The sequence below is a fragment of the Callospermophilus lateralis genome, chromosome 13 (assembly GCF_048772815.1).
Source record: "Callospermophilus lateralis isolate mCalLat2 chromosome 13, mCalLat2.hap1, whole genome shotgun sequence".
Taxonomy (NCBI): Eukaryota; Metazoa; Chordata; class Mammalia; order Rodentia; family Sciuridae; genus Callospermophilus; species Callospermophilus lateralis.
In genome coordinates, this window is record NC_135317.1 from 12,342,909 (window position 1) to 12,353,649 (window position 10,741).

The window sequence follows — 10,741 nt, forward strand, 5'->3', positions numbered from 1 at the left end:
ACTTCTCCAGGCCTCAGCAGGTGGAAGCAGGCGCGACTGCTGCTTGCCCTGTAGTGCGCCTTGGGTCTGAGGTGGCCCGTGTCCAGTATTTTCTCTCTAGTCTTTGGTAAGGCATCCAATGTTTTTTTTTTTGATTATTAAATCTGACCACTAAAAATTAGCCACTGAGGCCAGACATGCATGCAATGAAGCCAAAGCAAGGTGGAGTTTCTGGGGAGTGCAGAGCCGAGCTGAGTGGCCATGGGGAGTGATCAGGGCCAACTCTAGACGGGCTCTGGTTTTTAAGAGCTTTCCTAACTCCCAGAAACCAAACCCACCCTCTGATTTCTTGGTTCCACCATTCCACCAGGTCATGGGGCTACAGAGTATCCAAACTGGCAGCATTTTGGATCAGTCCTTCTCAGTGTCTAACCAGGTACACGGGGTTAAGCTCAACCAGTCCCTTCTAATTCCTAGCGATAGGATCTTCTCACACGGCTCCATATCCTGGTGTCTCCTCTGTCAAAGTTGGCTGTGGTGAGCAAGGGCAGGAGGACTGTTGGCTGGGGCAGGTGTCCACGAAAAGCCCTGTGTCCCAGGTGATCCGTGGGGCTGTTTACCACTGGCTAGTTCTCTAGGGCAGGTGGAGGGTGCACAGGTGGATACAGTGATGTGCAGCCCACCCTGCATGTTTTTGGTGATTAAGTGTTATGGACACTTTGTGGTTAACGTGCACTTTTCTCTTCATTTCGTTCTTTCTGTTCAGGATTGTGACTTTTATTAGGTGTTTTAGTGGCTTTTCCTCTCTGTGACCAGAGGGCTGACAAAAACATCAGGGAGGAGGAAGAGTTTATCTGGCTCATGATTTCAGAGGTTCGGTCCACGTGGCTGACTCTGTAGCTCTGGCCCGAGGTGAGGCCGAGCATCATAGCAGAAGGGCGTGGAGGGGGCGTGGAGGAAGAAGCAGCTCAGGACATGGCACCAGGAGGCAAAGGGAGCCCCGCTAAATGGACACCCCAGTGATCACCTCCTCCAGCCACAGCCTTCCTGCCTGTGGTTAGCACCCAGTTAATGCATCCGTGGATTGATCCATTGATTAGACTACAGCTGTCATAATCCAGGCATTTCACTTCTGAAAATGAGCTTTTGGGAGACAGCTCACACCTAAACCATAACTGATGTGTTCATGGGAAATTTAGCTATTTGAACTTTCCTTCTTATTACTGTCTTCCTTTTAAAATTCCAATTCTCACCCAACTTTACTCTGTGTGTGTGTGTGTGTGTGTGTGTGTGTGTGTGTGTATGTAAGTGATCCTGAATGGGGAAGAATTCATCTTAATCAAAAGTATTCAGATCTATGGTTTCATAATAGACCCGTGTTGTTCCTTCCTTGCTGTAGCTTTAGTCTTTGACCTTGCTTATTAAGCTTAGCAGGGTATTTCTTTAACTGAATCAGCAAGTATTCTAACACTGTTCAAGGTAGATTTCTAAAAACTGACGTTCTGTTCCTCACGGCTTCCTGCCTCTTACAGAACTAGCCTTCCTACTGTGAGTGGAAAGCTCCTTGGGAAGCCGCGGAAGACGGACGGTGTCCTTGTGACTGTGTGTTCACAGATCATGCAGATTGGAGCTCTTCTGAGAGGGAGGTGTGTGGCAAAAAGGCCTGTGACTGCTGGTGGCACTGGACAGGAGCCCGTGACAGAAGGCCAAGGTCCTGAAGGGCCCTGTCACCACCAGCAGTGCCTCCTGAGCGGGATATGCCAGGGCTTGGGCAGGGCAGGGAGCTGTTCTGAGAGCCACAGCCAGGCCTGTGTTGGCCTCTGGCTTTGAAAATTTCTAAAAGGTTAGTTTGATTCTAGGGAATTGAGTCTCCCTGCTATGCCTGAGCGGCAAGGGCAGGGCTGGGCAGTGCTGAGCAGTGCGTGAACCGTCAGCTTTTCCAAGTAGAGGGCTCTCAGACAGGTGGCCTCTTGTCACTCACTTGTCACTCAGGACAGCGACACACACCTCTAAGTTTCTTGGGGTTGATGAGGCTGGATTCATGCTGTGTGTTTAACAGGGTCCACAGGCGGGGTAGAGACTTGGTCTCACGGCGCTCCACTCCCACCACAGGCCAAGCTGCCTCCCCAGTGTGCCTGAGCAGGGCCACGGCAGGTTGACTCAGATGCTATGGAGCAAGTGTTGGTTATGAAACGCTCCTCTGAGGAGAGGGGTACTCATTCCTACTCCACAGTCGAGAAAACTAAGGCTTGGAATTCACTGAGCTGGACCATGGTCTTCTCCAGCCAGGGCAGAACTTGCACCACAAGGCCTACGGCTGCCTTGGCCATGAGGAGCCCCTGAATAGACAGACAGGTCCATCCCACAGCCCACAGAGATACTCACACTCTAGGCTAGAATAAAAGTGCTTAATGAAGGTAGCTTTTTTTGAGGGGTTTTGCTGATCCTTGTAGAGATAAAAGGAGCACCCTGGGGAGGTGTCACGGGCTGGGCACTTGGGACTGACACCAGCCTTCGCCTCCTTGAGTCCCAGCCCAGGCTTCCCTCTGTAGCCTGGTTGGGAATAAATGCTGGGAAGGTGCCTTTGGGCCTGCTTAGAGTGGCACCCAGTGTTGGGTGGGACGTTGTGCCCTGAGATAGGACGCGTCTTTCCTGGCTCTCTGCAGCCTCCTGACAAAAGAAATGAGGGCTTATTTGGAGACTCCAGGCTGCCAGCTGAAGCCCGACTGGTTAGTTTTCCTTCTTGATGGGCGACCCACTGCGAGTGAGGCTGGAGGAAAGCACTTGCTGCCCACGGCAGGAAGAGCTGACCACGAGCCACCACGTTTGATTCCTCGACTCGCTGCCAGAGCTCTGTGTACGTGGTGTGGACACAACACGACTGCTGCAAGCCACACAAGGGCGTAGCTGGTGTAGGCAGCAGAGAACACTGTGTCCCCTGTGCTCCTGTCCACGCTCCTGTGGAAGGCGCTGGGTTCTGCCTAGGCTGAGCGTGTGCACCACAGAGTGTTGGCAAGTGGCCAGCAAGTGATGGGCAGTGTGGTTGTGCACAAGCAGGTTCTCACACATCCTGCTCTGCGTCAGGGCTATGGACAGCCTGCCCCTGGCCTCTCCCAAGAGGGCACTAGACTGACCAACCTGAGGAGGGACAGGGATTGCCACGTTTCCTCATCACCCTGAGGCCCACTACCTCACATGTGGCAGGACTAAACATCCTGTTGGATACAGCACAGTGAGCATCCAATATAGTCTATGCCGTTGACCAGGAGAGCAGGCAGCAGAGAGGGGCCACTCTAGCAGCAGAGGAGAGGATAGGAGCTGAGACTTCACAGCCTGCCAGCTGGGCTTCCAGGAGCAGCCGTCTCAGCCCCAGGACAATTTCACAGTCATTTTGTGATCCCAATTAGCTGTTGCATTTTGAAGAATCTTTTGAGCATGTACGATGGCTTCTCCACAGTCAAGGTGCAAACTGAGAACCCTGCAGTGCAGGGGAGCTGAGCAGGGAACTCCCCATTTTTCTCCAACTGTGGCAACACACTATCACAGGAAATGAAGCTCACCTTGGATTTGCACATTTGGGGCATCTTTCAAAGCCCCCAGGGCAGTTCAGCCGGCCTGGGTCAGAGACAAGGTGGGGACAGCCTGGTTCTATTTGTGGTTGCATTTACATCCATGTCTAGGAAGCCCTGGCGGAGTTCTGTTCCTTGCTGTGTGGAATGTCTGGCGCCCAGTGGATTAGTTTCGGTGGTGCTCAATGGCGTGCAGACTCTAAATGCATCCAGACTCATGCAGAAATCCCACAGCTCTCCTCTGGTTCAGCTTTTCTAATTTGAACAGACCAAGGTAGCCCATTGTGGGAGCGTGTCCTGCCCTCTTGGACACGCTTTCTGCCTCTAGGGCTGAAAAGCTGGAGGTGGGAAGCTCAAGGACCCAGAACTCACTCACTTCACAGACAGGAGGGCTATACAGGGCTGGTGGCCACAGTGGATACAAGAGGAGCAGTGTGGCTTGAAAGAAGCCATGGAGCAAAACTCTAGCAGCTTCAAAGCCACCCTCTGGCTCCTTTTGGAACCAAGCCAGGTCAGAGGAGCAGGGGACCTACTTTTGACTCAGCCATGAGTGCCCACTAGGAAGCCCCATTGACAGAAAAGCTCAGTGTTGTCCTATAAAAACAGGACTCCACTGGACAGTGGCTGTCCTCCTGACAGTGCCCTGTGCTCCTGGACCCCTTCCCTAGCACCTCATGGCACGTCCCTGCCTGATGAGGGTGGTCCTGCCCCAGGTGCTAGAGCATGCCCTGGGTCAGGGGCATTCTGCAGACTGCAGTGCCAAGCCCTGGGCCATGATTAACTAGCCTGCTCATTTTCTTAGATACTGAGCTACCTGGTGGCATGTCTGGGGACATTCAAACTCAGCCTCCAGGTTCCCGGGCACAGGTCCCTGGGCTAACTCAGCTCCTAGAGGTCTGCCCCCCACCCTCACTCCAGTGCAGCAAGCACCTAAATTACAGAGGCCTCAGCCGTCATTCCTGGGGTTGGGTCCAGCCCTTGGACAAAACTCAAGGTCACACATGCCAGAGGGCTTCGACTCTGAGCTTGGCGGATTAGCGAGCAGAGACTAGCTTCTTCTGTACTCTGCTGCTCGATCAACCGAGGCTCCTGTAGCAAACAGGATCATTCATTTTTCTGAGAATCAATAAGGAAACATGAACTCATTTTTGTGCAAACACATGGCTCAACACACCCTCCATGCCCATCTCCAGCCCCTGCGCCTCCTGTCACAGCTCCTCGTGGCTGGCCGATGGGCTTCTCCAGCTCTCCCCATCCAAGCCGAGCCCGCTGGATCCCACTGTTCTGAGGACAATAGGATGTTTTTCAGGTTCTCTGCTCAGATTAAGATCAGGTGTCCCTCTTGACGCCACGGCTGTGGGCTGCTTCATCAGGCTATGACCAGAGCCTGGCTACTTCTCAGCGTCATTGCTACTGCCCTGTGCAAGCGGTGACCACTTCTTCCCTGCACACTTAATACCAGCAGCCTCTCCCTGCTCTCTGTGCCTCTGCCCGGCCCCTCTGCTCCCAGCTCACCTGGAGCACTTAGTCTTCCTGGGCAGGCTACCCGCCCCTCAGTGTCCCTTTCTGCTGGACCAGGACAGCAATCCTGGCTCACCCTTGTGCAGCCAACAGCATTTCTGAATGCATTTGAATATTTGAGTGACAGAAAGGAAAGATGAGAATATGGACCTGAGCTGTCATCTCTCCTGCGTGCTTTACAGGAAATGTTGCAAGTGGTGTCTTTTATAAACGTGCTGATTTAAATAAGAAAGCCGTGCACATCCATTGTGAATATCACAGAGCTGCGGAAATTTTAAAAACGACGGTCTCCTTCCCAGGGCCACTACCTGGACATGGTGGTGACCTCCTAGCTGTCAATGGCTTATCACTGTAGTCATTGCAAAATTAAGATTGTTCCATAAAATTGTTCTGCAATTTGCTTTTTCTTCCCCCCCTTGCTCATATTTTACCCTAGACTCTCTTCCATTTCAGTACATCCAAAATGTGCTGGAACTCCCATCTGGCAAGGAAGCGTGGGGCTGGGTGGTTAGAAAGAAAGATTTTGTAATTGGAAACATGATTTTAATTGTTCTAATGGTTACTATCTCATGGGAGGCTTCCAGGATTTCTGGGGTCTGGCTCTGCCCTGACAGAGCAGAAGATATTTGTCACATCTCTCTCTCTCTCTCTCTCTTTTTTTTTTTAAATATATACTTTTATTATAACTTTATTTATTTATTTTTTATATGGTGCTGAGGATGGGACCCAGGGTCTCACCCATGCAAGGCGAGTGCATGATGAGGGTGCCCAGCCCAGCCCTGTTTGTTACATCTCTTATCTTAGGAAGTAAACCTTAACTCGCTCACAGAAGGCACTATACTCTCACCAGGGAGGAAGCCATTTATTTTTTCAGTCCTTGCCTGTGAGAAAGGCACAGGTAGTTTGTCTGCTTCATGATGGGGACAACCAGGCAGTCACCGTGTTCTCAGCTTCCCTGGGAGTTGCAATCCTAAATCCCATCTTTCTGACTCCTCAGTGTTACGAGGACTTAGGTCTCACTCTGCCTCCATTCCCACCTGCCTCCTCTGCCGAGTCATCCTGGACTCCAGGAACACAGGTCTGATCCATACCTTCTTGGGATGGGTGGAAGTCACACCCTGTCCCCAACAACTTTCTCACGGCCGCAAGCCCTGCCCACAAATCCTGAGACGAGCTGGACAAAGCCCCCCTTGCTCTCACCGACCTCAGAGTCCTTCTGCTACCAGGAGCTTCGTCCTCGTCCCCCATGCCCATCCACTAGTGAGGACAAGGCTCTGTCAGCAAAGGGGAAGCACACGAGACTCCTGTCCCAGAGGCTGTGGTTCCCCCATCAGGGGGAACGGGGTTTAAGGAGGTGATTCAAAGGCTATTGCAGGTGTTCTGTGCAGAGCTGGGGTTCACTTGTTAATCTGGGAGATGGTCATGTCTGAGATCTTCTGGTGCCATCCCCGAATCTGGATCACTTGGTCCTGTGGGGGGCGTGTGCTCAGGACAGATAACTCTGCCCAGGATGGAAAGACAGGGGGTCCTGTTTTCCCTTCCCTGGGTTAGGGAGAGGAGAGAGGGGAGGAGAAAGAACTCTGAACTTTTTGAAAATGAGCCTCAGCAGCAGAGCAGCCAGTGCTGTCCAAGCCTGAAGTGGATTGCGGTTTCCCTTGTGGGCCTGGAGGACAGGCCCAGGCCATGGCCCACAGCTCCTGTGGCTGCCCTGACTCCACCTATTCTTAGGAAATAAACCTTAAATCTCTCACACAAGGCACTATACTATCACCAGAGAGGAAGACATTTATTTTTTCAGCCCTTGCCTGTAAAAAGGCACAGGTTTGGTTTTGGGGTGGGTGGCCAGACCTGGTTTGCTGGATCCCAGAGTTGGCCGGGCCAGGATGCAGGGGATGAGGGTCAGCAGAGAGCGTCGTCTGAGGGCCATCCAATGGCTGATGGGACAACAGTCAATTTCTTTTGCAGCTTTTCTCTCTTTATACTTTTCAGTTTGTTCTGTCAGTGCCTGAAGTTTTAAAGAAACATCACATTTTGGTCCTCACTTACCAGATTGCGAACATTGGTGTGTAGTCCAGGCTGCATAGCTGAGGTGATTAAGTCCCGGGGTTCCCCAGGATCACTCTTTGTGGTCAGCCTGACTTCGTGCTGAACTGAGCTTGGTATTTGTGCTGGGCCTACTTACGCTTTGGCTTGCATGAAATTTTCAGTAAATATGAGTACAAATGGGGGAAAGCAAAGCTTCTTTCAAAAGAAAAAAAAGAGAGAAACTGGTTTTTTCCTCTCTTGCTTTCCCAACCCCACTGTCGTCCCCCCTCAAGTTCAAGTGCAAGTAGTGAGCCTGGGTAGGAAATGTCTGTGAATGACAGGTGAGGAGGAACCCGGGGCAGCCTCAGGCTGAGAGCTACCTGGAGCTTGCAGGTGGCTGGGCCCTTGCTTCTGCTGGGGAGGCTCCTTGGCATATCCCAGGTCCTCTGAGCTCCTTGTTCTAGAAGGGTCACACCCTGTGGGTGTCACTCTTTCCTGCGCTGGTACTGCTCCTAGGTGGAGCAGCATTGCAGGCGGTGGCCTGTGAGCCGTCAGCTCTCCCTGACAGCCTTCCCCAAGCTTCCTCCATGTCTCCTCTGGAATGTTCCAGCAGCCTGACCTCCTGTGATGATTTACCCTTCCCTTTTCCTCTCTTCTTTCTGCTACTGGGGATTGGACCCAGGGGTGCTTTGCCATTGAGTGACATCCCTAGCCCTTTCTATTTTTTATTTTGAGACAGGGTCTTGCTAAGTTGCTGAGGTTAGCCTTGCATTGATGATCCTCCTGCCTCAGCCTCCTGAGCTGCTGGGATTGCAGGAGGTGAACCGGTTTCTTAAGAGAAGAGCCTCATCTGTGCTGTACTCTGATTTGCTGAGTTCTTTGTTACTTTTCTCTATATGAGGAACAACTCTATAAGTAGAAAATCAGTTTAAGAGAAACAAACAACCCAGAAAAGGCCGGTGCCTGTACTCCATCAAATCTGGGGTCCCTGCAGTTACCTGGGAGTAAAGCTACAGGGCAGCAGGTGAGATCCCAGAGCCATTTCAGAGTCGTCCCTGAGAAGCCAGGTTTAAAGATTTGAAGGAGACCAGGCTGGCCAGTAGTGAGCAGGGCCCAGGGTTCCTGGTGAGGAGATGGTCCTGTTTGGGCTTCTGTACTTGTAGTGGCCCCAGGTCCTGGATTTCTTGGGGAGGCTCTGTTGTCAAGCATCCTTCCCTTTCTGCCACCAGGGCTCTTGTGTCTGGCAGTCGCCCACCCTGGCCTGGGGCTCCCCAGCCTTGTGCTGGTAACCACGTATCGCTGAGCATTTGCCCTGCCATCTGTCTCAGCCTGGGCGCCGACTCTTCCTTCCACATTTCAGAATTGTGCTTCAGATAGTTAATAACCTCAGGCCTCGCAGAAATCGCAGCCGTTGTTAAAAGAAGTGTAAAATTTGTATCAATATTTAATTCCTACAATTTGGAAGAGCTCGGAACTGCAATTGGATGGCTCCATCTGCTCCAGGCGCTGGTTCTCGGAGGTCCCTGGGGGTGGGGCCGATCACCTCTCCTGCTCCTTAACAACTCACACAGTCCCTCAAGGGAGAGCTCCAGATGGTGAAGGAAGCACTGCAGGCCATGATCCTGCCGCTCCAGACAGCCACGGAGGAGGCAGGAGGAGGAGAGGCAGCGGCCTCCTGCCCAGCAGCTGGTGTCCTGGAAGCACAGCCCGAGGGCAGGGGCCGGGAGGAGGCGGGCCACTCTGTCATCAGGGTGGACTCAGGCTCCTGCTCCCGCTGCCTCACTGATGTGCCTGGAACAGTGGTGGAGACGCAGAGCCTGGGGGTCTCCCAGCGGGGGGGTGGTCGTCCATTCTCATGAGCTGAAACGGGGCATCTGCAAATTGGAATACTGGAGTGGGTTGCTGATTTTCCTTGTGAATGTCACTTAGAGGTTCACCTCTATGACATTTATGGGCGTGTGCTGCACAGGATTTGGAAATGTCTTCATCTCCACCCGCACTGGACAGGGGTTGGAGGGAATTCTGGTGGAAGAGTGTCTGTTTCCCAGTTTCAACTTGGACTCTGCTGCAGTTAGAATATTTCATGATTTAAGAACCTGTGGAAAGGAAACCAGCACAGGCCTCAGGACATCTGTCGCACTTCCCTCCACCTTATCCCTGAGAGCCAGTCACCCCAGCCGGGCTTGGCTGGTCCTCCCCTCACTCCCTGGACTCCCCTCTCCCCAGAGAATTGACCCGAGCTTCCAGGCTGGTGCTCTACAAGGCACCAGCCTCAGCAACTTCAGCTTTGAGGGTTTTCCTGGCAACGGGGGCACCTAAGGAAAGGATGCCAGTCTGGGCCTTCTGAAGTTCACCATGGGGCAGGGCCTGGGGCGGGGATGGGAACCAACCAGGAGATGTGGGCACTTTTGAGTCTCTCCTATTTCCTGCCCAATCTGTTTCCTTCTGTGATGGGAGAATCCGGCGTGGAACCCTCTGAGCAGGGCAGACCAGGTGGGAGACCAGTGCTCCACCCTCCACCGCAGGCCCCTGGGACTCCCGGGGCACCCGCATCCCATGTGCACCAAGGAAGGCGCTCCAGAGAAAGGCTCTGAGAACAAAGGTCTGTTTGGTCAAGATGCCAGGCCTCACCCCTGTGTGGACAGGGCAGCACACCTGACGTGGGCCTGAGAATGCCAGCAAGGAGCCCCTCAACTGTCTACCCTGAGCCTCCCACGCTGAGTGCATCTGTCCATCCCCCATAAACCCAGTTCCTTCCCCAGTCATGGGTGGTGCAGCTACGCTCTCTGGGGCCATCCTGGTGTGAATGTAGACTTGGGTCATGTGGACATTGACTTATACAAAGCACTGAGCCCCGTAGCCACCTGCCACGGACAGCAAGGTCAACTGAGTGACTGCTTCTGTGCATCTCTTTTTTGTGTCGGGGACAGTGACCTTCCCGCCTTCACCAGGACCCAGGGATGCATGGCAAGTTTTGTCATTTCCTGGCCACGCTGCCATTTCTGTTTGCTAGCCTTTCCGTGCATGGGCACCCTGGTCCTCAGGCAAGGACAAGGCCCTGCTCTCACCAGCAACTACCCTGGGCCCAGCAGCCAGGCAAAAGCACAGTCTGTGGACAAGCTTATTGTGTGTCCTGCAGTTTTATCCTGGGTGTTTTCAAAAGTATATTCTGCATATTTGAATAATAGGTGTAATTAGTTTGTTCTTGGACTCAATTTTCAATAATGGACCAAATCCCTGAATTATTTATAATCGTGTCTCAAAAAGTATCATGAGCTAGTCACGTGGCACGGGGATTCTTGAATCCTTAATGTATTCCAGTGAGGCAAAATTGAAGAGTCAGGACTAGCCGTTTTGCCAGGAACAAATTCCTACTTTGAGAAGTCTTTTCAACAGCCTCCCGGGCTCAAGACACCTAACAGGCCCTGGCCTGGGTGTTTTGTGTTACTGACAGCCTGTGAAATGCTTCTGTGAGGTTGTGATGTATTGGAAGATTCCAGAAACTAATAACTTCCTTGAGTGTGTCTCAAATAAGGGCTCCTTGGTGCCTAGGGGATGGGGTGTTTCCTCCTGGCTGAGGCTCTGGGCCAAGCTCAGATGTCTGTGACCACGTACTGTGCCTGCGCTCCAGCTGCTGCTTGGTCCTG

General features: G+C 52.6%; 1 protein-coding gene across 1 annotated transcript in view; it reads left to right on the forward strand.

Annotated features, from left to right (window-relative positions):
* The window catches only part of Disc1 (DISC1 scaffold protein), a 165,708-nt gene extending 156,061 nt beyond the window's left edge, over positions 1-9,647 (forward strand). Inside the window, exon 13 of the mRNA XM_077105119.1 lies at positions 8,664-9,647. Coding sequence (XP_076961234.1) covers positions 8,664-8,953 — 290 coding nt within the window. The 3' untranslated portion in view covers positions 8,954-9,647. The remainder of the gene's footprint in view (positions 1-8,663) is intronic.
* The last annotated feature ends 1,094 nt before the right edge of the window (positions 9,648-10,741 follow it).